This window comes from Lissotriton helveticus, chromosome 3_1 (genome assembly GCF_964261635.1).
Source record: "Lissotriton helveticus chromosome 3_1, aLisHel1.1, whole genome shotgun sequence".
In the NCBI taxonomy this organism is placed as follows: Eukaryota; Metazoa; Chordata; class Amphibia; order Caudata; family Salamandridae; genus Lissotriton; species Lissotriton helveticus.
The window spans coordinates 227,378,541-227,405,085 of record NC_136061.1 but is presented as its reverse complement, the minus strand read 5'-3'; the positions used below and the strand labels follow the sequence as shown (position 1 = coordinate 227,405,085).

Here is a 26,545-nt window from a genome sequence, read left to right as displayed (position 1 = left end):
GCAGACCTACTGTACCCCAGTCAGACCACAACACATGGTTCTTTGTACAGAATTTTGACCCACTTGCGGAAACGCAGTCCTAACCCGGACGCCTTCAGCACCTCCTGAAGGTAGCTCAAATCCACAGTGTGGAAACTTTTTTGAGATTAATGGAGACCAGAGCCATTTCCTCAGTGTTTGCTTATGTCTCATGCATAATATGCATCAGGTGTCGAATATTCATAGAGGTGCTGCTACCCGGAATGAACTCACACTGATCTTCATGAGGTAGATAACCCATGTGTGGGCCCAGCCGCTTGGCCAGTACCTTGCATAATATTTTAACATCTGTATTTATCTTTGTGAGCTGGAGATACGCTGCAGGGTCCTGTCTGTCTCCCCCAGGTTTAGGGAGCATACAAAATTCCCCTCTTGAAAGACTGATTAAATGTTTGTAGCAAGGGGAGGACCAATTTTGCCGAATAAGCTTGATATTATTAAATCGGGAAACCATCTTCCTCCCCAGCCTTCGCTTTAGCTATATCTGCAATTGCCTCCAATATCTCCTCCTCTGTTAGCTGCGCGTCCAGTGCTGATCGAGCTTCCTCTGAGAGTCTTTTCAATTGGAGGCTCTCCAGGAATGGAGTATAGGATTCTGCCCTAACTGCGTGGTCAGATGTATATACCTTTTGCAGGTGCTGCTTAAATTGCTCCAGTATACCCACTCTGGAGGTAATTTCTTCCACCTAAGTGCGTATACATATGATCAATGGGGGCGCCTGTGTCCCTCTCTGCGTGTATGCTTTGCCGATATCAGGTGAGTGTGTAGATGTTCAGTCTATGCCATGTGTCCGTGACCTGCTCCCGCGGTGTGCATTTCTACTCCTGTGTGTCATCCTGCCCATGTATATCCGACTGAAGTTCAGCCAGGGCGTTCTCTCTGTCTCGCAGCTTGCATTGCAATTGCCTCCGTAATCCATAGGTCAGTCTCATACATGCCCCGCAAACTGTTGCTTTTATGGCATCCCACTCGTTAGCTCTGCTACCTGTGGTGTTCCAGTTAAGGGATATATAATCCGCCAACAACTGATATAACACTTCTCTGCCTACCTAATCTTCTAAGAGATCGGAGGGCATATGCCAGGAGCGGGGCCCCCGGTCCTTGGCATTCCACTGGACTGAGCAACACACAGGAGCATGATCCGACAAGAATCTCACCAGATGGGTTATCTAGGCTGCCAAAATTGAAAGAAATTCAGTTATTAAGATCCTGTCTATTCTGCTGTGAGTGTTGTGCGTAGGTGTAAAACATTTGTACAATTTCTGTGTCGGGTGTTGCATTCGCGAAACATCTCTCAGACCCAAATCCTGCATTACGTTTTGCAATTGCTTAGTCATGTGCATCTTAGTACCCCTTCTGGGGCTGGTGTCTGGGTCCATAACAGTTAAAATCACCCAACCATATGAGCGGAGCTTCCAATTCTGCTGTGATTAGATCCTGCAGTACAGGAAAAAAAGTAGAATCATCAGTGTTTGGGGTGTAAGCGATCGGTATAGCTATGTCCTTGCAGTCCAGTTTACCCTTGAGCAACACATAGCAGCCCCCAACATCAGCTTCCATGTACTGTAGCGTCAATGGAGTGGCCGGTGCCACCCATATCAACGTACCCCTGGCGTATGTAGAGTATGAGGAATGGAATACCGGGCCCCTCCACTTTTTTGCTAGTCTTGTTGCCTCTGTGTCATCCAGACGAGTTTCCTGCAAGCATGCAAACTTTATATTGTACCTCTTGAGGAAAGAAAGGACTCTATGTTGCTTAGTGAAGGTGCCTAACCCCCCCCAACATCCCAGCTAAGAAACTTTACATCCTGTGCCATAACCTCATTCTTGTGGCTTCTTCCAGCCTGCGTCTCTGGAATAACTGCTTAAGTGTTTCCACCAACTCACTTACAACATAACTTATATTGGCCAAAGAACAAGGACCAAAACTCACTCCCCCCTCCCTCGGACAATACTCAGCAAACTTCACTGTCGATACTGCCCACATTACACTTGTGCCAGGACATGCTCAGCATCAAATTGCCCAACAGGGGCAACAAGTAACTTTATGTCTCCAGTCTGCCCACCCTGTACTTAGCAGCTGTACTGTCGCTTCGGGGTTTCAAACCCCTCCTTTACATCAGTTATTCTTTTCCCTGGATCTCCCACTCATACCCAACCTCTCCCACAAAAAGGCTGACACCCATAGCACCTCTCCAAACAGGCACCCAGTCAATGCCTCAAGACATCATCAAAAGCATTATGCAACTTTACCATACATCGATATGGGCTCTTGGCTGTAGTACATGTGTCCAACACTCGTGCTCATCCTTTAGTCCCACCCCCACCCTCCTAGGGGACTCTTCCATCAATGTTTTGAGCACAGTGTCTAATGTTGGGCCAGGACCCGAGCTCCCGGCTTTAACTGAGCAGGAGAAACCCCCGGAGAGCCATCCATCGAGCCAGCCTCCTCGGGTGCATCCAGCTGTAGGGATCCATCCTTCCCCACCGTGAATCTCTGCTTTGAATGTTCCATTGTGTCCTGTGTTCCCGTCCGGTCAGTTTGCTGTCGAGGACCTTTGGCCGATCTCGTTCCCTCATCTTCTCCTTTGCCCTTGCGGCTCCCGTGGTGGAGGACCCTCCCCGCGGATTTCCAGCCACTCCCAAACGTCCTCTGGGGAGTCAAAAAAGTACGCCTTGCTCCCGCGATCACTTAACTTGGCACCATACAGGAGCATGTATTGTAGATTCAGTTCTCGCAGCCTGAGCTTTACCCCTAGATAGGATTTCCAAAGTTCCTGGACTTGTTTTGTGTAATCGGGTACACAGTGATCTTATTGTTCTCCAACTGAAGATTCTGGTGCTCCTGTGCTGCCCGCGGGATGCAGTCTGTCACAGTAGTTGAGGACTTTAGCTATAATTGCTCGGTGCTGCGCACCTGGGGGGAAAGGTGGAGCGGCACCAGGTCCCTTTGAGCGCTCTCAATCGTGAACATGTTAGATAGGCCCCTTAGGTCGGAGTTTAGTGCGGATCCAATGTTCTGGAAATTGCTCAGCAGCACCTTGTTCATCTCTTTCCAGAATGTCCAACACACGAATGTTACTGCGCCGTGCCCTCCCCTCGGCGTTCCAGAGACTTTGTGGCCATTGTCATCTGTGTAACTTGCTGTTTGAGCGTCACCACTTCTCTCCACTGCTTCAATGCTCGAGAACTTTTCTGCCACTTTCCGAAGGTTCGCCCATAGTAGGTTGACATCGATTGCGACTGTGTATTCGGTCTTCCAGCCCCTTCCTGAAACCCTTGCCATGACTTCTGTTCTGGTGGGCCCTGAGCTAACGCCCCCCCCCCCCAGACTCCCGTTCCGCTTCCCCAGTTTGCCTGGTCAGCTGCTGAGGGGGAGGCCTGGGGGTGGTGTATTGAGTGATGCTATTGGACCTTGAGGACCTTGATGTTTTCTGTGCCTTGTCCTTGACCATGATGATCCTTTTTCACCCACACCGAACGTCCGTCTGCAGGTCATGCAGGATATTTACTCACCTCCAGGGGATGCCCACATGCCCCTCCAAAGGAAATAGTTCACTTACAGTGTCTGATCAGTCGAGCATGTCTACCACTCGGCCAAAGGGCCACTCCCTAGTGAGGCCTTGGACACTTTCCTCCACACTCTATCCGATCCGGGGTTGGGGGGGCGGGGGGGAGGTGTCCCCATGGATCCAAACCAGTAGCCACAGCTAGACTGCCGGGACCCCTGCTGCCCCAACCACCCACCACATCACAGTCAATTCGTGGGGTTAGGAGACCTCTACTACGGGCGCTTCACCAGGTCTCATGGTCGCTCCGACCTCCCAGGAGCACAATCTGCGTCTTACAACTTAGCTCTGTGACTCTCCCTTGGCAATGGTTGTGCGGTGGCCCCCTGACAACCCTAGGCTAGTGCATCAAGCATCCCATGTGGAGAGGGTCTTCCAGAACCAAGCTCGGGCCTCGATCCCTGCCCCTGCTGACTGCTGTGCTTCAAGTCCCTCGCGCCGGGAGGCCACCCTTTCCAGCTGCGAGGGCCTCCCTACATCCAGATGGGTTCTCTCCCAAATCACAGGCTCATGCAATTATAATGCGGTACCCTGGGCCCCCTGGCAGTGTCTCTTTTACAGGTAGCAGGGGAGCGCGTAAAACCCAAGGAGGCCCAACTACCCTCTTCCACTACAGTCCCTCATAACTCTGCCTCCAGGCTATGGCTCTTTCTATAATAGGCAAAGAAACCACAGAGCCACCCTCACCTGAATCCAGCCTAAACAAATCTGGATCATAAGCCGCAAGTTCCAGACTTGTTGCAGTTGAAGAAAATCCTTGAACTCTACAGTGCGTAGGATCGCCTCAATGAATGCAAGCTTCTGCGTAGAATACAGTTTGATTCTGCAGAATTTATAGTGGACCCCAACAACCTTAGGAGTTCTGCTGGCGCCCAGATGTAGTCAAAGACAGACTGCGGTGAGCCATCCTTCAATAGCCAGTTGTTATGGTATGGGAATACAGCAACTCCCAACCTCCAAAGATGGGCAGTGACCACTGCCATCACTTTCGTGAAGCGTCAAGAGGCACCTGTGAGGCAAAAGGAAAGCACAGCAAACTGAAAATGCTCCTGGTCTACATTAAGTTGCAAGTAACGCCTGTGGGCCTGCAGGACAGATATATGAAAATACGCGTCCGGCAAGTTCAAGGACACCATACAATCTCCCGGGTTCAGAGCAGACCCGATCTGAGCCAATGTGAGCATTTTGAATCTGTCCTTCTGCAGGAATCCATTCAGAGGCCCAAGATAGACATGAGGCTCCCTTCTTTTTTGGAGGCAAGAAAATAGTTGAAATGAAGCCCTAACTTTTCTCCGAATCTGGGACTTTCTCTCCAGTATCCTTGGAGAGCAACAGGCATGCGTCCTTTAGCACGCTGAATAGATGTTCTTCTAAAATGTGCTCTGGTATTTGGAGGGGTGGTTGTGGGGGGTATATTGGGAGGAGAGAAAAGATACGTTGTAACCTTTTTGTACAACTTGCAAGACCCATCTGTCAGATAGGCTGGATCGCCAACCCATGAGCAAGTGCTGGACCCTGCCCCCTACCGGTTGGCAACGCACTGCTAAGGGTAAACTGAATTAGTTTGTTGGCAGTCATAGCAGGTAAATAGCAGGTAAATAGAAGTTGGGGGACTGGGCTAACTGCTGCATTACTGGCAGGAAAGGTTGTCTCTGCCTATACTCCACATCTCTGGAATAACCCCTAAATGTCCTAAACTGGAGTGGAAACAGTTTGGTAGGTGTCAACAGCCCAAAGAAATATGCTGTAGCTTTATATTTCGTACACTACTGGCGAATTCAGAGGACCTTTGCACGATAGGTCTGTGAAGGGCAACACTGTTGCAAACTGCCATGCCAATGCAGTTTGTAGTATCCAAACCAGCATCCGTAGCATACTAAATTGCATCTTGCTAGTCCTGGTTCGTCTTAGCAAGAGGTACTATGATCTTCCTGGACTGTAGACAAGATCTCGCTGTCCAGGCCCCAAAGTGCATGTGCATATCAGCCACAGAGACAGATGGCGTTTATGGATCGCAGTGCCAGACTGGCATCTGGCAGAAGAAAACCTGCTTGCCAAAGCCATTAATCCTTTTGGATTTCTCTATCCTGAGTTGGAATTTACCTTACTGGTCAAAGCATGTACAATTAAACTCTCTACAGTAGAGGTACTTGGTGTGAAAATACACATCAGTGAGCGCTGGTAACGGCATCCTGTCACCTGCTGGCTAAGAGGCAAGAAGAAGAATAAGTTACTTACCTTTGGTGACACCTTATCAAGTAGCGACTAGATCTAGCTGTAGATTCCTTACCTTCGAATTATCCCCAGGTGCCAGACTGAATGTTTCTACAGCAATACCTCTGAGCGTCGGTGGAGTGCAACAAGCGACTCCGTATGATGTAGTCCATCGGATTTGATGTCGTCAAAGTCCATATAAGCCCTCCTCTGACGCCAGTTTCTTTCACACCTATTTTCTGGGCTAAAACGCGGAGTCACATACAGAAACTGCTATGGAAACAGTATGCCCAAAAAGAGTCCTCTTTTTGAAAAAAACTCCTATATGAAGAACGACAAGAAGTGAATTGCCCTGCTCCGTCTCCCCTCCCGGAAGGGCAATCGGTACAAGAGACAGAGGTGAAAGACTAAGGACAACAGCGACAACTACTGGGCCAAGCTCCCAGCCATAGAAGTAGGCATGGCAGACAGCTCCAACCAATAGATGTTAAGCATTGTGAGCTATAACACTCTCTATAGTCCACGGTAGGCAGAGGAATCATTTAGAGAGAGAGAGAGAGGAGGCTCTCTAGGACCATGCAGTGTAGAATAAAAAAAAAAAAGTATAAAACATGAATAGAAAGGTATGAAAATATATATATTATATGTATAAACAAACATATCTAGAATTCACACTGTACAATAAAAGGTGCCCAAGAAGGGTTCATAAACGACCACAACAGTGGCTATGGGCTGAAAGTGAGACAACCGCAAACTGGAAACCAGCCACATGGTCCAGTTTAAAGGGAGAGGGTGGGGCAGAAGTACACACCCCAGAAAACATGGGAGCAGACAAACTGCACTACCAACACAATGATACGAGCAGGCAGACGAGAGACTATTGAAAAGAAAAGTAAACTGCAGGGGAGAAACAACGCCGCTAGAATAGAGAAATAAAGAAATAAAGATCACGATGGAGGAACGGAAATAGGGACCGAGGTGGAAGGGGCCAACACCTGGGTAGCCTATGCAGACAACCAGGCCACAGCATAAAAGCAATGAGTATTGGAAGACCAATGGCAGGAAGGGAATTCCAACCAAAGAGCCATTGAAGACGAGAAAGATAGATAGCGAGGAAGAGCACACAGCCTAGAGAGCAGGAAGGCAGATTACAGAACTGTATATTACACCAACATTTTTAAAGGGGGTGGGATGCCATATTTATTAATGACCTGCTGTTGACCTTATTACAGATAACCAAAAAAAGTGTTGTGTGCATTGCCGGAGTTAACCTCAACAGGACTTAAGCAATATCTCCCTGATGAGGCCTAACTGGCAATTTAGGTTAGCCTATTGCTAGTAGAGCAGGACCAAAGCTGGTTTGACTAGTCACAGTTCGAAATGGCACTGTGGGGCTTAAATTATGGACTGCAATGTGGCATCAAGAGATTGCTAGGATGCAAGATTTTTGGAAGCATTACATCCACCACTTCTGTGTTTTTCTCAGTGTGACATTACTATAGAAGCAGGAGAGGATTTATTTTCAGAGGTAAGCTTTAAAGTAAACACAACCAAATCTGAAGCTGTTCCTCCGAGGGTATACATTTTAAAGATGTAAAGATGGAATCACAAGGGATTTTATACTCTTGGTATGAAAGCCAGCAATGTTTGTTAAAGACCATACTGAAAATAGCTCACAAAATGTAGCAGATAACTACATTCTTGACTATTGGTAAATGGTAATTTCAATATTTATTTATGAAGGGCTTATAGACTTTGAGGGCTTGAATGTGGGTACAGCCACTGAAATGGGATATCTTATTGATCATCTATAGAATGGGTAGGCTTATGTCTCCTAATATGTTGTAGTAGTGCCTGATTTTCTGTTAAGAAGAGGCTGAGCCAGCCAGTTTGTCGAGAGTTGGGCAGTTTCCCTTCCATAAAAGATGCCATGAGGAGTTAAGCCTGATACTCTAGATAGCTCCTTCCACCCCCAATCATGCACAGTTAAATGTTTGGTACGTTTCTTAATGTTCCATGAAAGAAATATATTTTATTATTCTTTTGAGTTTACTATAGCTGACATTGAGAGCAAGGGCCTTTAAGAGACTTCAAGGCCTGTACTCTTAAAGAAATTTCGGACCTCTTGAGTATAAGCTTCAGGATCAAGGGGTAGGAGACAAAAGATGTGACAATCATACTTTAGATGAGTGCAGCACTACAAATGATAAACACACCATACTTCCAACATACTCAAAGTAAACCCCAGATAATGCTTCACCGGATGTTACCAATATTGGCAGAAGCATTCAAAATGTGAATTGCCCAATGGGTAAGTAATGGGGAATTGGTACACAGAAGTGCCCCAGGTGATGCCAAATGGGATAAATGCTGACCCATTCTATGAACATGACAAGCACTACTGGATGCAAAGGCACGCAAAACATGTTAAATTGGTCTGCAAAACAGTAAATTTGAAAGTGGCGTGACCAACCGCTGATGTAGATTGATGCACAATAGCGCAGCTCCCGCGAACCACTCTGACATCCCATGCTACCCGCTAGACAATCCGTAATAAGGAGCAACAGACTTAATGAAAATCACCGCCTATCTGCAGCGCCTGGAGCGGACCTGAAAAATGGCAGTTTCCTAGCCTGCAGAGGGACAGCTGATGGTTGGCCTGCGATCACAGCAGATAACGACCGAAACAGCCAGAATTGAACAGCCGGAGGCAGGAGGCTGACACCAATAAAGACACAGCATGAACAAGGTAGAGACTGCGGTGTACGGAGTAAGATCCACAGAGCAGCCCTGACGTAAGGAGTACCGGCCCCACAAATTCTCCTACTGGGCTGGGACGGCAAGGTGACCCAGCAGCTATATGGCACAGTAGAGCTAGAACCCTGCAGCTGCGCTCGCTCGAGGGCCGGGTTGAGGAGAGAACTGAGACAATGTGGACCGCCTGGAGAGGCTCACCTGCGAGCGGTGAGTGAGACAACGGAGCGCCACTGAGTACCCGGCTGGGAGTGAGGAGCGGCGCTGTTGGGCACCAGGGGTGTATGGCTGGAGTCTTCTTCGGCAGCAGATGCATGGTAGGCGTCCCCAGGCACCTAGGAGACGTGGAGCACCGCTGTCTCCTAGCTGTGCAAACTATATCAGTGAGGCAGCATTTCGGCCAATAAAGATAATGGCTGGCCTGAGTTGGGTTCTGGAAGGCAGTGACAATTCTGGAACTTCCTAAACACTGGCACTGCAGCGAATCACAGTGCTACCCAACACAAACTATCTAGGCCCCCCAAAACCAAGGCTTGAATACCACCAGAGGGAGATTCTAATCGGTGGGGACGACACCGTGCTTGGGAAAACCTGACAGGCCGGAAAGGGCGTGTTGCCCCAGAGCAGCCGTTGAGTGGTACCCGACCGATTGAGTGCCCCACATAGACTCAACCAAAACAGGTCAACGACAGGTGGGAAAAGCAGACGCGCCTCACTCCAGACTAAGCTAGATACATTTGCATGGCAAAAGGGCGCAAAGATGCAAGAGAACCCAATGGCTGCATCTCAATCACAGACACAAGCACCAGCAGAGCGTGCTGATCTTACCCTGCACGACATCATGTTGACTGTGAACAATGTACACAGCTCTCTTTAGACACAACCTAACTCCATTACTACAGAGGTCTCCCTGGTCTGAGGGATCTGCTCAAAACAGACACCAGGGTCAAAGTAGTGGAAGCTGCAACACACTCCTTGTCAAATGACACTGCCTACTTAAAACAGCAAGTCAAAGACCTGCAAACCAAAAGAGAACTCTGTGGAAACCCAATTGGACGACTATGAAGACAGGTCGCAACGGAATAATATAAGTATTATAGGAGTACCCGAATGCACAGAGGGACCCGGACCACATCTCTTTGTAGAAGATCTAGACCTGAAACATCTACAGCCATGAGGACTCTCTAACTACTTTTCCACTGGAAGAGCCCACAGACTACCCGGGTGGTGGGGGCTGAAACCTCAAGTCCCCCCCCCCTAGACCGATACAAGCTAGAGTTTTCAACTTCAGGGACAGATGTCATCTTGGAAACTGCCCGCAGTGAGACACCTGTCCCCTATGAAAACAATACCATAACGTTCTTCCCTGACTTCACACTAAAAGTACAAAAACAAAGATGCAGCATTTTGGAAGGCAAGCGGGCCCTCAGAGAAAAAACTCAAATATGCCATGATGTTTCCAGCCAAACGGAGGGTAGAAGCGGAAGGTAAAACATGTTTTTTTTACCAACCCTGAAAAAGGGTGGGAATGGCTGGAGGGGTGGCAAAGAGTTGGAAACCCGGCGACTAATGGATTCCGCACAAAACAGACATGGAGATGAAAGAAATAAGCAAACGCCACACTAAGAGACCTGAACTCCGTTGGGAAGAAACGGACAAAGCCCACAACTGCCCCTGAGATGCCATGGGCATATACACAAGAGAAACTCCTGGGTAGAGAGTGCAGAGACAGCCGACCAGCCTAAAGAACAATAATGACAGAATGCTCAGTCGCGAAATTGTATCTTATTCTCTATAATTCCCTAAGAAGGAGGCCTCACCATGGAGGGAAGGGGAACTAATGTGGGAAGCACACCTAAAGCAGTGGCCGATAGTAAATAAGCTGCATGTGTTTCAAGTTTGTAACTTACAGGGTGAAGGGGTGGGACCGTCAGAGTCACGGTCCCCTGAATTCTTGGGGGGGGAGGGAGGGAGGGCAACGGGCACTCTGCAATGTTGGGGAGGTGGGCAGTTTACATACCGTCATGCAGGGAGGTAGGTTGGGGGAGATGAGGTAGTTCATAGTACAGGGGAAAGTTTTAATGTTAGTTAGGGTTTAGTCATCAGGACAGCAAGGGAAGGAGACAAAACACCGATTGCACGGGCAGAAGGCCACGAGGACCAGAAAATACACTGCAACTGATATACCTACCATGATGGACAACAAAGCAGAGGCTACGCTCTGAGTCCTATCCTGGAATGTCAACAGGTTAGGAAACACCTGGTGGGCAATACTTGCAAGGCCCTGGACAGATAGGGTTACAAACTAACCACACAAGCAGGGTTCAGTTCGGGATCCAGAGGGACAGGTATACTCGTTTGAAATGGTCTCCCAATAGAATTTTTCAAACAATCAGCTTCCAGGATAGCATCGCATCTCGGAGCCATGTATCTAGAGAGCAGGTGGAAGGGAACTTTGCGGCAAGACCAAAGGCTAGCCTTCATAGCAGTAATACACAAACAAGGCAAACTGGTGGAGAGCTGCAGCTCCGACTAGCCCATTTCAGGATTTAAATTGGGGGGAAGATTACGAAGACAGAATAGAATATCTCTGTACGCAGGTAATATACTACTATATAAAGTGTCACCGCGCCCCTCAAATCAACACAATCATCCAGATAAGTCACCGACTTCTGCAAGTATTCGAGCTTTACCATAAATTGGTCGAAGTCCAATATGTGCATTGCATGGCCCACCACCAACGCTACCATCAGACTGCGAAGCAGCAGTAGTAAAAGAAGGTTTACTCTAGTTGGGGATTTTTGCCACTCCAGACCTCTTCTATACAAAAAACCTCTGAGGCCCGCTGACAGAATGAGGTGCGGCATTGGAGATCACTACCACTATCCCTACTCGGTTGGGTGGCGCTGTTTAAGCAGATGGCACTGTCACGCTTCTTATACATACTACAAAATACCCCATTCAGAGGCCCAGAAACCTAATTTACCAATGTCGAGTGTGAAGTGAGAACTCTACTTTGGGATGGGAAGCCCTACCCGAATAGCACCACACAAACTAATAAGAGGATGGTATGATGGTGGGAAAGCACTGCCCAACATTCGACTATACTACTGGGCGTCTCAACTGATGGTCATCAATCAATATGTCTATCAACTGCAGACTGAGTCAACATACCAAGTGGACAGATTACTCATGGGCCCAGGAGGCTATAAAAGGCCCTGTACACAAACACCCAGCACCAATATTGAACGGTCCCAATGGCTCAAACAATCGCAATCTGGCATCAGGTAATTAAAAAGCTAGGAAGGTACAAAAAAGGGATGCAAGCAATGCCCCTGTGGGAATCCGAACAATTGGGCAGGATAAGTGACTGTCCAGGTTTTGAAAAATGGGACGGCATAGGGAATATCGACAGTTTGGGATCTCTCGGCGAGGGGGTGTTCTCTGAACTACAAACAGAGTACAAAATGCTAAACTCCGAAACATTCAAGTATCTACAAATACACCATAGCCTGACAACCGTCATTCCGCAGGAGGAGGTATTGCCGGAAGCTGCTCCATTGGAAGATATGCTCCTTTTGAAACCTATGGACCGCACAGCAATCTCCATGACATCAATAACTCATCAATAATCTGCCAGACCCGCTTTTGCGTCTCCTAGAACTCTGGCAGAGAGACCTGGGAAATCTAGAAGACTAAGACTGGAAAGAGGCCCTCGCCCTCACTGCAGGAAATAACCATTACACTGAAATTCAGACTGATCCAACTCAAAATCTTACATAGATCTTATCTCTCATGTGATACATTGACAAAAATGGGGAAAAGAGAAGCCTCAAAGGGGCTTAGGCTCTGTGCACAAGAGGGCACAATCTATCACATTCTCTGGGAATGCCCTGTTATTAGGCCGTTCTGGGAGGCCTTAACTTAACAGCTGTGAAACGTGTGTGAAAAGGATTATGTTACTTACCCTGCAAGCATCTGTTCTTGGCAAGTAGAGCTGTAGATTCACATGCTTTGCATTCTCCTGCCATCTAGTGTTGGGTACGGATGTTTGCAAGTTGTTTTTCTTCGAAGAAGTCTTTCTCTATCACGGGGTAAGGGGAATCCTCCTTTCGGTGATAATGCCCATGGACATCGACTCCATTGTTTGATTGTTTTCCCGCAAGAGGGTGAGAATGGAATATGAAGTATAATGATATCCATGCGTATGTAATGTAAATAATAAGAACTGCAACAACTACAAGTGTCCCGGGAGGTGAATCTACAGCTGGGAATCTACAGCTGGGAATCTACAGCTCTACATGAAAAGGAAGCTAAGTAACAATCGGTTTGAGGCATGTGTGCTGTAGATACACATGCTTTGCACAGACTTTATAGCAATATTCTCCCAAAGCAGTGGCTTACGCACAGGTGTTGCAGTTGTTTAAAAAAGTGTCTTTAGCACTGCTTGTCCTACATTAGCTTGTTGACGTGCTAATACATCCACACAATAATGTTTAGTAAAGGTATGTGGTGTAGACCATGTTGCTGCTTTACAAATATCAGCTATGGGAATGTTACCTAAAAGGGCCATCGACGCTCCTATTTTAAGAGTGGAATGGGCTCTAGAAGGTATAGATAACGTTATTTTAGCTTTAGCATAGCAAGTTTGACTACATTTAACAATCCATCTAGAAATACCAGATTTAGAGATAGGATTGCCTTTGTGAGTTGTAACAAATGCAACAAACAGTTACTTTGTTTTACAAAAATCCTTTGTCACTTCAATATAGTATAATAGTGCTCTTCTGACATCAATTGTGTGAATAGATCTTTCTGCCACCGAAAAGCAGAAGCCACTTTTGGAAGGAATTTTAGGTTTGTACTAAGAACTAATCTGTCTTTTCTTAGTTGAAGGATAATGTTACTTACCCAGTAAGCATCTATTCTTAGCATGTAGAGCTGTAGATTCACTTGCTTTGCATACTCCTGCCATCTAGTGTTGGGTCCGGATGTTTGCAAGTTGTTTTTCTTCGAAGAGGTCTTTCCAGTTACAAGGTAGGCGGCGACTCCTTTGGGTGATAGTGCGCATGGGCATCGACTCCATTGCTAGATTGTTTTACCGCAGAGGGTGAGAATGGAGTTAGTAAGGGTAGAATAGAGATGTCCACATGTATGTATGTAAAGCAAGAAAACTGCAACAGGTGTAGATACCCGGGGAGACGGGTGGGCGCATGTGAATCTACAGCTCTACATGCCAAGAACAGATGCTTACTGGGTAAGTAACATTATCCATTCGAGGCATGTGAGCTCTGGATAACAACAAGGCAGTGCTGCTGGTTTTATTAGATCTGACAGCAGCTTTAGATACTGTCACTCACCAGAAACTGATTCATCGATTGGGAGAGACTGGCCTGCAGACTGGCATTTAGGTGGCTTGCTAGTTTTCTGGACCAGCACACTCAGACGATTAACCTAGGCCCATTTCGTTCCCATATCTTGAAGCTTACTAAGGGGGTGCGCCTCAGGGTTCTTGTTTGAGTACTACCTTGTTTAAGGTATATGTGGCCCCCCTTTGCCACGATTATTAGGGAATACGGATTCTTTCTACATATAGTAGAGCCATTCTAACATCCAGTGGGTGTAGAGCGCTTTCTGCTACAGAATCTGGTTGAGGAAAGAACACGGGTAACAACTGATTGATGTGAAAAGCAGAAACCACTTTATTAGGATATTTGACATTGGTTCGAAGAACCACTTTGTGAAGTTGAAAGAAAGGCTCTTGTATAGTTAGTGCCTGGAGTTCACCAACTCTCCTTACGGATGTGACCGCAACAAGAAAAGCAACCTTCCATGAGAGAAATTGTAGTTGACACTTGTGCATTGGTTCAAAAGGTGGACCCAATAGCCTTGTAAGGACTATGTTCATGTTCCATACTGGTGCAAGTGGAGTTCTTGGTGGTATTACTCGTTGGTCCTTCCATAAAGGCTTTAATCATTGGTACTCTGAATAGAGATAAGTGTTGTCTGTTTTTTTAAGTATGCAGCTACTGCTGCTAAATGCAATCGAATGTTTGTGTAGGCTAATCCGGATTGCTGTAGGTCTAAGAGATAACAAATGTTTTGCACTGAAGCATCAAGGGGATTGATATGGTTATTGTTACAGCATATAACAAATAATTTACACTTTGCTGCATAACATGCCCTAGTAGTAGGTTTCCTAGCCTCCTTTAGGATATTCATACAGTCTAGTGGTAATTGTAAATAACCAAACTCTATGACTTCAGGAGCCAAATCACTAGGTTGAGTTCTGTACGATTTGGATGTCTGCTTTCTCCATGGCTCTGACTGAGGAGACAGGGTGTGAGATGTAGCTTTTGGTGTGGAACCAGTGATAGTTCCAAGAGTGTGGTGAACCATGGTTGACGGGTCCATGTGGGAGCTACTAAATTCAGTGCGAGTGATGTTTGCCTGAGCTTCCAAACCAGAAACGGAATTAGTGGGAGAGGCGGAAAAGGGTAAGCAAAATCCCTGACCAATTCATCCATAGGGCATAGCCTTTGGATAAAGGGTGTGTGAACCTGGAGGTGAAGTTTGGGTATTTTGGGTCATCTACTGTGGCAAACATATCTGAGGCAATCTCCATTTTTGGAAGTATGGAAGGAAAACCTGGGGATGAAGTTCCTGCTGAGGAGGTCGGCAATTTGATTGCTCACTCCTGGGGGGTGCTCTGACAGAAGATGAATTCTGTGATGAATTACCTAATGCAAAATGGTCTGAGAGAGGCGTTACAGTTGCTGAGTGAGTGGGTCCCGCCCCTGTTTTTGTACATAGTCCATGGATGTCAAATTGTCAGTGAGGACTACGACAACTTTCCGTATGAGGGGAGGCTGAAAAGCCTTAAGTGCTTGATTAACAGCTAGAAGCTCTAGATAGTTAATGTGGAGATGCTTGTGCTTGTTGCCCCATAGACGTATATTGGTTAGATTCTGTAGATGGGCACCCCAACCTGAGAGAGATGCGTCTGCTGTTAGTACGATCTGTGGAACAGCATTGATGAAGGGCCACCCGTTTGATACTTTTTGTGTGTTCCACCATTCCAGAAAGCAATGGGTGGGGCTGTCTACCAACATTAGATCTGTTAATTGACCCTGTGATTGATTCCACTGACGCGCTAAGCATTCTTGTAGGGGATGCATGTGTAATCTTGCATTAGGCACTATTGCAATGCATGATACCATCATTCCTAGTAGTTGCATTAAAGTCCGGACTGTTAAGTATTAGTTGGTCTGAAACTTTAGTAACAGAGTTCGAAGATTTTGAATTCTGGCTGCATTGGGAGAGGCTAGAGCTCTGTGAGTGTTTAGAGTCGCACCCCGATAGGACTGCATTTATGAAGGTTGAAGCTAAGACTTTTGCGTATTGACTGTAAAGCCCAATTGATGCAGAAGGTCTAATATCGCCTGAGACTGTTGCAAACACTTTGGGTATGTGCTGGCTTTCACAAGCCAATCATCTAGATATGAGAAGAAATTCATTTTTTGTCTTCGGAGATGGGCTGCAACTACTTCTAGACATTCTGTGAACACTCCGGGTGCAGTAGTAACTCCGAATGGGAATACTTGGGGATTAGGAAATACAGAGAGTAAACCCCTGACCCTTGGTGTTGTAATGGAACGGGTTATATAGCTCCCTTTGTTATAAGTGCTTGTACCTGTTGTTTGAGGAGCTTTAGGTGACGAGAGTTTGTGAGTGTGAGGTGGAATATTGGGGGACTGCTGGTAAGCTCCATGCAATAACCATGCTGGACAATGTCTAATACCCACTTGTCTGATGTTATTGATTGCCAAAATGGTAGAAATTGTTCAAGTCTTCCCCAGACAGGTGTAAAATGACCAGGGGGAAATAAATGCAGGCAAGTCACTGTTTATTGGGAGAAGGGGAGTTTCGTGTTGGCATACCTTTACCCCTACCCTTGAAATTATTTCCTCTATACCCTCCTCTATAGAAACATCTATATGGAGAGGGTTGTGTATTGGATTTATATGAAGAGGCATTGGGGTCTGAGGGATTACCTTGGGACCCTCCTCTATAAAAAAGAACGGCAAAAGGTGCCTCTGTAAGATGGGGTCTGAAGAGCTCCCATAGACTTCGCTACTTCTGTGTCTTACTTCATTTTCTCTAGTGCCTCATCTACTTGAGGCCCAAAAAGGGTGCTTTGTCAAGAGCAGTATTGAGTATAACCTGCTGAACTTCTGGTTTAAATTCTGAAATCCTAAGCCATGTAGGTCGTCTAAGGAGAAGGATTGTATTAATTCCCCTTGCTGCAGTATCAGTAGCATCTAAAGCACATATATTAGGAAATTAGGTATAAGTTTTGCAATGCCTTTTGTGCTTTTTTCTTATGCTCTTCTAGGGGTTGTTGGAGTAGTTCTTCCATTTAAGGGAGCCTTATCACATCTGGCCGATAAGCTGTGTGTGTTGGCAATACGTCATTGGTTAGTGGCTTGAGCAGCTACTCTTTTACCAAATGCATCTATTAATATAGACTCCTTGTCTAGGAGCTGCAGCTGATGAAGTTTGTGAATTTGCTCTTTTGCAAGCATTAGAAACTACTAAAGAATCTAAAGGTAACTGTCCCTTAATAAAAATGGGATCAGACAGTGGAGGTTTAGATTTCTAGTCAACCCTAGGTGTTAATATACGGGCACACACAGAGTCTTTAAAGATGTTAGTGGCATGTCTCATCAAGCCTTTTAACATAGGCAAACTTTGACTTGTTCTACATGTAAAACCTAGTGTCTCAAATAAAAAAAATCTTCTTCTGAAGATTCTTTGATTAATGTAACAAGATGGTAAGATGATGTCCTAGAAATCAACTCGATGTGCTGCATGGTCATGAGGAGGTAACTGTTTTGCAGGATATAAATCATGATTATGCATGGGTGGATCGATATTATAGTCATCCTATGGGTCTGTTGGTAGTGGACTATCATCATCATCATCACCTATATCCTGGCAATAGTGGTAGAGATGGTGGAGGGGATTGAGGATTACGATAGATAGGGCTTGTAGCCATGTCCTCCTCCTTTTTTAGAGGAATTATGTAGCCAGTTTCCTCTGAAACCAGCTTTAGTTATGGAAAGTGTAACGCTTTTAGCCAATATATGTCCAGTATATGGATTAATATAAATGTTCTATTGCTTGGGGTCCAGTTTCTCCTTCATAATGTCCAGGATAGGTTCAGTAGGCTTTTGAAGGGATATCTTTTGGTTTTGGTGCCGAACTGGAGTTGTCTTTTGGAACTAAGATTTTGGTTCCGAAGATGACTTTACTTGACTCTGTAACGAGCCGGAAGGCTTGACCAACTGTTTCGGTGCCGGGCCAGACGACGGGGGGTCAGAAAGATAGTCTTGTTGCCAACAATGGACCAAGGCAGTAGTGGTGCTGAAGCTTTTGGAAGAGAGTTTGAGAGGCAAAGGGGCTTTGTTACTCACTGCAACCTGTCCTGGTGTAACGTCTTAGGACTCCAACTCTATTTCCAGCTCGGAATCAGATTCTGGGCCAGAGAGGTCTTCCTCTTCTTCTGCAGCTGACACGATCTTCCCCAAAGATATCCGGAGTGTGTTCAATGTTTTGTTGCTGCATGTCTCATCGAGCCAGACGATCCAATCGAAAAAGACTTTGCGGGAACGATTGACAAGAGTTGCAATCCTCTTCTTTGTGCTCCTGTGAATTGAATTTATTTATAAACAGTACAATTCATTAAAATCATTACAGTAAAAAAACTTAAAAACGAGCAGGTAAAAGAATGGTCACAGTAATAATATAGGAGCTTCAGATAAAATTTGGTTGATGTACCGCCCCCCCCCCCCCTCACCGCGGCGCCCACTCAATCAGCCAGCACCAGTGGTCATTTTTATGTGTCCTTGCGCAAAAGTTTCTGAGGCACCTGAGTGAACCTTGGTAATTTTCTACTTCAGCAATCTGTAGGCTAGTCTCCTAAGGCCTTCCGTTGAAAACCATAATATGGTGCAGTCTCAGTAGGACGGGTAAGAGGGTGAAGGCCTCATTGCTTAGTTGGGGCAAAGCTGCTTCGTTTTCCTTATTGTATGCTGGACACCATGGTTTGATTGTATTCATTTGCAGCCTTTAAAGCAATCCTAATCTGATGAGTAAATTTCCCCAGTCTCTCCAAGGTCATCGTGGTTGTTTTAGAAAAGCACACGGCTGAAGCTTTGCTACATGTCTTAGTTCCCTTGGGGATACAAATTGGGCAAAGCAGTCGTCGGCATTCGTTCCTAAGGGCAGCAGAATAGGAGATGTAACCAGTATTCCCTCATGTAGGAGCACAGTCTGCATCTTGTGGATTCTCCCTTGCAAGCCCATGCAGGGTTGAAGTCGGTGATTCCTAGTGTACATAGTCTCATGAAAAGAATTTGTCGGGCTTGTGGTGTCAGGGTCTCGATTAGGTAGGATTGTGCCTTGCCTACCATATAGAAGCTGTTCAGCGGGTCTAAGTGACGGCTAGAGCGGAGAGATTAAAGATCCAGGTCAAATGATGTTTCGCAGACTTGTTTATGACTTTTTTCCAGGCGTTTAGTGGAATTTCCGGCAATGGTATGCTCTCTTCACCGATCTTCAATGTGCTGAGCACTTTGCCGAGACTGGTGTGCCATGCCGAGCTTGGGCCCTCAAAGATAACTCTCAGCTGTTTTCTTAAGGAATTTTTTGGGGCCCTTAGAATCCCTTAGGCTCCTATGAGAGGCACAAGTTGCAGACTTTATGCAGGTCAGTGTGTAGGAACTTGGAGTGGCACCAAGGACAGAATTGAAATGGAGTATTTCATCAGCAGAAGACTGGCTAGTATGGAAAGGAGTAGAAGTCAACTGACGTGGCTAGACCTGAAGGCCACTCACAATGTCTTCTCAACCGAAGATGGAGTTTTCCAATCTATTCGATACACGGAGAATAGTGAAATGCATACAAGAACAATACCGTTGAGGGTACAGTTGATTGCGCACCGAGGGGAACCCAAAGGACGGTTTCGAACTGGAGTGCTACAAACCACGTCCGAATCAGACGGCAGAAAGAAAATCTAATAATGGAGTCGATGGAGATGGGCATCTCTATATTTCACTTACTTACTCCATTCTCACCCTCTTGCGGGAAAACCATTCAACAATGGAGTAGATGTCCATGGGCACTATCACCGCAAAGAGGAGTCACCTTACCTTGTGACTGAGAAAGACTTCTTCAAAGAAAAACAACTTGCAAACATCCGGACCCAACACTAGATGGCAGGGGTATGCAAAGCATGTGTATCTACAGTACACATGCCTCGAACAAAGCTCAACGCAACTTTTCATATAGGTCTACTTAACATATGGAAAGCCACCAATCTGACCCGCACAGAAAAATCTTCGGTTGCCCTGGGAATGATCATTGCCAACCAAAACATAGCCCAAAAGTGGGGTGCTATTGAGAAACTAACTCTGGATGGGTGGGATAGAGATGGACATTGTATGATAGAAGAAAAAGATGTTTATAAATTTGAAGTATGTCCAGGGAAATGGGATAGAATGTGGAGAAAATGGAATACATATAGAGGTGACATTTGAGTCTCTCCCACAAGTGAATTAAAGAGAGGTGGGATTGTGGGGGAATGAGACAATGAATTCGCCAAGAATCCTTAATGACTCAGATTCATGCCAACTATGCTACATTGTACTTTGTTGCCATATACTAAATGCATGATCGCCTTCGCCTAAATGCTGTATAACTGAACAATCTTCAATAAAAAAAAGATTTATTTCAAAGGAAAAACTGAGTTCATTTAGTCACTCTTGGGAGAATGGGCTTGCTTCCCAAGTCTAAGTGGCACTTTGGTACACTTGTAGCTAGACATTACTGACTGACTTCAGTGAAATTCTATTAATTATTCATTAAACACTTACATTGGTTGCCTGTGAAAGATCGCATCGGGTTCAAAGGCTTAGTACTCAGTCACAGAGCTTTCCATCGTAAGAGCCCTCAGTATCTGTCCAACATATTTATTCCTTATCAACCGATTATATCTCTTCAGCCCTCCAACTCTGTTGGTAGTCATTCCTCGGTTTAGAATGAAAAAGTGAGGTGGCAGCTCCTATTCCTATTTCACCGCCAAGGAGTGGAATGCTCTTCCTGTACAACTACGGACCACTAAGGACATTTTGCTTTTTACAAAACTTGGCTCTTTGGGTCTGCTTTTTAATGCCTCTTTCTATGGGTGAAGATTTCAATATTAGTGGCAACACACTCTGTAGTAGCTGTCGTGCTTTATAAATGCCTTAATTATAATAATAATAATAATAATAATAATTACTTACACAGGCTTAAAATGAACCTATCTTAGTCAGTTGTAGGTTTGGAATTGTTCCAAAATAGGAAACCTAAATAAATTTGAGCTTCAAATTGCCAGCTCTTTGAGGTGGCCGTATGGTGTGAACTGGAATTTTATAAAATACCAATAAATAAAAGTAAAAGAGAAGTGAAACTATGCAAATTTATACAAAAAGAATTCCAACTGCCAAAGTGTAGTACTGCGCTCGTAAGCGTGCAACATTATATCCCAAAGGCGATCTTATTGGGAAATGATTTAGTAGACTATGCTACATTAGCGAGTGGCATTCCGCGGACAGAGTGGTGATGGGGTAGAGGGAGGATTTTAATGTAGCTACATCAAAAGGCTTTTCAGAGCTTGAGAAGCAGAATAATGTCTTACTGCTATGGAAATCTTTTTGTGTTTATCAATATTAATAGTGTTTGTGGACCCCTTGATTAACTGTTGGCCATTTCAGAACTGCAATTCATTCATCAAATTGAAGACAACACAGTTAGTTGGGATCATAATAATTCAAGTTCTAGTAAATGTGCTAGATCACATAACTACAACCAATTCAAAATAGCAGCAAAAACTATTTAAAGCAGACTAGCAATTTAACAATAATTGAACGAAAGATTAAGCTGGCACTGGTTGTGACGAATGTAAATGATGTGTTAGGCTACTTTAACAAAATATGCAGGCTGCTGTACAGAGCCTTATCCATGCCTTGACTTTAGGGCTTATTTATTCTAAAAGATACGTCCAAAGTGAGTACAAAGAATATTAACCATAAGTTGAAATTCATTTAAATCACTCGAACTGTACCAGAAAAAAAAACTTAATGAAATGCTGTGTGTAGAATAGTGAACTTTAAAGCTCATTACAGTGTTCAAATCAGATATGAAAGTGTAAGAAAAGAAATATGAGATTAGGCCTCCGTTTCTTTCCGTTTTCTGCCACAATAATTTCAACAGCAATTAAATAATGGTTTATGTTTCATCATATTTAACAATAGTTCTTACCCTGAAAAAGTGAAGCTACTAACTGCCTAATTATGGTCACTCGAATGCAGATTCTTGGCTTTTTCTTACACAACGTGCAACTTTTCTTTTAAATTCTCCATTTCGATCTTCCCGCCATTCTTTCTGTAAAGTTACAACATTCCTTTAGCATTACAATGCATATCATACTTAGCATGACAGTGCAAGACAAAATCAACACACAACGTTTCTTCTCGCCCTACTTAAAAGCAAGAAAAATCATACAAACTGCTGCAAAGGGAGCGGTGGATGGGGGGGGGGAACAAGAAAACTTCACCATGGTTTTTATTAAATATATGAAAAAACGAATGTTGTATGTGCCACTAAAATGGTTTCTAAACAGGTTACCAAGAGGTGGAGCGGCTTCTTTATGCTACCCATGCAGGTCTTATTCGGTCAAAACATTTTTCATAATGAAATTGATTCATTAATGAAATATATTTCCACTCGTGAGTCGAAATGGTGCTGAACACATTTTTATTTATTTTGAAAAGCAGTTTGCTCAAAGAAAAATAGCAGAACTAACGGCTTGTTTAAAGGAAGCACCTTTACATCTGCAAACAACTCTCTCTGGTGGCGAGTTTGAAGAGTGAGATTATGAGAAGTGTTTCCCCATTGACTTTATGATTCGCATGAGAACCACGACTGGCGCAATCGTCAAGTATACGCAAAAAGATGAACATAGAATATTTAAGACCACACTTACCGCTGCATCAACATTTGCCGGTGAGTCACCATTGGGATCCGCCAGCATTGAAATTACACTAATCATTATGGTTTCAACTGTATGTATGGGAAGCCAACGCTCCTCGGGTTTTTCATAGCCATACTTATCCTCACCAGGCTCGTGGAGAATAGAAATACATACATCGCCGCTTTTATCCACTGCAGAAAAATTAAAGAAAGTGTTCACAATTGCAGTTTTGCCATGATCGGATTGTATTTTACAACTTAAAAGCGCTTTGAATGCCATTGGCCACGCACTCTTGTGCTGTACTGCTTCATCTCAGTTCCTTCTCGACAAAAGCTCCCATTTCCCTCTAAGCCACTCTCCCCAGCAAAGTCATAAGTGTAGCAAAGCAAGTACATTATACTCAGGAGACAGAGACGTCGTGTTGGTCCTTCCAACAGACACCAGTTGAGAACCGGCATCACGACAACAATACTAGATAGAGGACGAAATCGAAGGAAAACAATGCATGTGAACCATAAGCAAACATGAACAAGGGGTGATCAGTGTGACCAGAGGGAGTCATGCACCCTGTGCGTCAGTACAACCCAGTACAGCAACATTCGACTACAAATAGAATGGTGCCTGCTCATTGTGCAGATTAAAGCTGGTGAACACTTACTTGGTCTCTTATTAGTGTTGAGCATCGACAGTGTTCCCCATCCAGTTTTCTTCCCAGTGCTGTACTGGTGTATTAAAGACCACTAGAGAGGCGTGTTTTAAGCGTTGGATCAGTCTCCGCAATGAGGTTTTTGGCATGTGGCTATGATCAGGGCCGGACTGGAAACCCCGCAGGAGTCTGTACTCTACCTAGTTGCAGATTCTTTACTTTACAATATTCCCCAGGTATCTGAATAGAACCTGGAAATGTTGCTGATAAGTCCCCTTGCAAGCCGGTAGGTGTTGTGTTAGGTTGACTTGAATAGTGCACTAATCACCCAAGGGGGTATCCTGGTGCTTGGGTAAGGTGTGTAGGTGTGTGGTCCCAAGGTGCTCATATGAAGAGCCAGGTTCTTCCTTAACTCAATAAGTGAGGATGAGGCTCTGATATGTTGAGTGAGGTCTTATCATGTCTTGAGAGCAGTGGGATCAGCTCTGTGTCGGCGTCTTAGGAGCCAGAAGTAGCATGCACAGTGCCTATACAGGTGCCACCGAAGAATGCCAACCTCAGTTTCGTGACAACTTTCCTTGCCAGCAACACAGAGCCATATTGAGGTATTGTGACCAGTGTGCCAGAGAGGACTTCAAAGCCCTCTTGAAATGGAAATCAAGGTTTTCAGAACGGGAAGCATGGAATTTGCGGCTAGATAGGGTCTCTAAAAGATTAGGTGTTTCCGAAGGTAAGTAACTTGTTCATCTGATAGAGACTTCTAGCTGCAGATTCCTTACCTTAGACTAGATACCCAAGCAATACTTCAGAGGTGGGTCTGCGAACTGGTGAGACTAGAAAATCCTGGAGGACCGACCGGACGAAATGCCCATTATGCCGGATCGGACAGTCAAGAAAGTAGTGTTTGACAAATATGTGCAGTGATGCCCACGTGGCTGCCTAATAGATGTCCAGGATTGGGACTGAGCTAGCGCAATGGTTGCAGATTTGACTGATGGGGTGAGCCCTTAGGGGGGTGCTTCTTGTGGGTAGCTGATTTTGATGCAGAGTACAATCCATTTGGAGATGGGGGTTTTTTGCACTGCTTTCCCTTTCTTTGCTCCAGCAAATCCAACAAAAAGTTGATTGTCTTGCCGATGTTGCTCGTATGATCAAACAAACAATGTTTTTGTATATAGGTAGTGGACTCTCTCCTCTTCCTTGGAAGGGTGAGGTGGAGAAAGGAAGGTGAGCAGTGTGATGCTTAGGCAGATGTCAAAGTGAGTCAAAACCTTGGGAATCTAATGAGGCTTGGGTCTGAAGGACAGTTTGTCCGGAAAGAACGTGGTATACACAGTGTTGCCAGAGCACCTGCAGTTTGCTAACCCTTCTGGTGGATATAATTGCCACTAGGAAAACTGTTTTGATAGTGAGCAATCTGAAAGTACAGCTGTGAACGTGCTCGAAAGGTGAGCACAAAAAAGGTGAGGACAAAATTAAGATCTTATTGGGGTATAATGAAAGGTGCATGTGGGAGGGGGGAGAGAACATATGTTGTAAACCTTTAAATCTTTCAGGAAACATGTCACAACAGGTGACAAACAGGTAAAGTTGAGGAAGGTTGATCCGACAATTATAAGAAAGCAGAGATGGCTGAAAGTACATCTTTTACTGTGCCCAAAGAAAGGCCATGCCGGGCGAGGGATAATTCAAACGAAAGAGTTTTGTATAAGAGTGCAGACAGAGAATCAATCAATTGGGCTGCACACCAAGCCACAAATCTGTCACATTGCCAAGTGTATACAGTTGAGGGAACCCCTGATGCTAAGATTACGTCACATACTTTGAGAGACAGACAGAAAACTCTCAGCTGTCGCCACTCGATCGACAACGCATGCAGTTGGAGGTTTGGATGCAGAACCCTGCCGTGCTGCTGTGACAGCAGATCCTCCAAAAGAAGAAGCCTGATTGAAAAAACGAAACTCAGCTCAGGAGTTTGGAATACCATACTCTCTGTACCCAATCTGGGTCCACTAAGGTGACTTGGGCCAGGTAGGCTCTTATCTTCTTGAGAACTCAAAGCAGAAGTGGTATTGGTGGGAAGGCATACAGGAGACCTGAGGCCCGCACAAGTCTAAATGAGTCTCCTAGTGAAAGTCGCCTCGGAGACTCCAATGCGCAGAAGTGCTTACACTGCACGTTCTCGGCAGTGACTAATAGATCTAACTAAGGTTCTGCCCAGTCGCAGGAGAGACCTTGCACTAACTCTGGGTGAAGACGCAATTTGTGATCACAGAGGCATCAATGGCGGAGTTTGTCCGCACTGACGTTCAGAGATCCTGCCAGGTGTTGTACTAACATGAAAATCTCCTGATGTTTCAGCCATGCTCAGAGCTGCAGACCCTCCTGACAGGGTCCATGACCCCAATCAGCCCGGTATATTGTAGTATTACATGGCGGTGGTTTTGTCCATGAACATTTGAACCAGCCGTCTCATATGGATAGAAGGAAGGCTTTTAATGCCATTGAGTGGTATCACTCAACCACAATAGGTTGATGTGGAGCTGAGACTCCGACAGAGACCAGAGTACTCTGATCTCCACCTCTCAACCCAAGAGTGACGCATCTGTGATCACAGTGAGTTTTGGGTGAGGAAGGGAGAGGGCTTTGCCGCTGACCCAATCGCAGTTCGGGAGTCATAATTGTAGGTCTTTTGCAATTCCCTCCAATACTTGGAACATATTGCCAACATTAGCCTGATGCGGAATCCACCGAAAGTCCTACTGCAGAGCCAACATATGACAACAGGCATGCTATACCAGCAGAAAGCAGCAGACTATGAGGCTCAGCAGCCTCAGAATCAGTCTCCACGAAATTTAGGATAGAGGCTGAAACATCTGTATCATAGACTGAATATCCTGGACTCGCCACTTTGAAGGATAAGCGCTGAACAGCATTGTGTCCAGAATAGCTTCGATGAAAAGGAGCATCTGACAGGGAGTCAAGTGCGACTTAAGTACATTGATCGAGAACCCTGATGAATGCAGGAGGTCCGCTGTAGTCTGGTGGTGGGTGACAACTACCTGGGGCGAGCTTGCTTTCAGCAGTCAGTCATCGTGGTAGGGGAAGAATGGGACCCCCCTAATCTCCGCAGGTGGGCTGACACCACAGCCATCCGTTTCGTAAACACTCAAGGGGCACTGGTAAAGCCAAAAGGGAGCACAGCAAACTGGAAGTGCTTGTGACCCACGCTGAACCGAAGGCAA

The 26,545-nt window shown here is 45.4% G+C and overlaps 1 protein-coding gene across 2 annotated transcripts in view; it reads right to left on the bottom strand.

The window, feature by feature from the left end:
• Nucleotides 1–26,545, bottom strand: part of UBE2G1 (ubiquitin conjugating enzyme E2 G1) — a 260,388-nt gene that overhangs the window by 20,283 nt on the left and 213,560 nt on the right. For both annotated transcript variants that reach the window (XM_078679679.1, XM_078679680.1), the window contains 2 exons: nt 22,667–22,845; nt 21,943–22,065 (listed from right to left, as the gene is read on the bottom strand). In XM_078679679.1, the coding sequence (XP_078535805.1) occupies nt 21,979–22,065; nt 22,667–22,845 (266 nt within the window). In that variant the 3' untranslated portion in view covers nt 21,943–21,978. The remainder of the gene's footprint in view (nt 1–21,942; nt 22,066–22,666; nt 22,846–26,545) is intronic.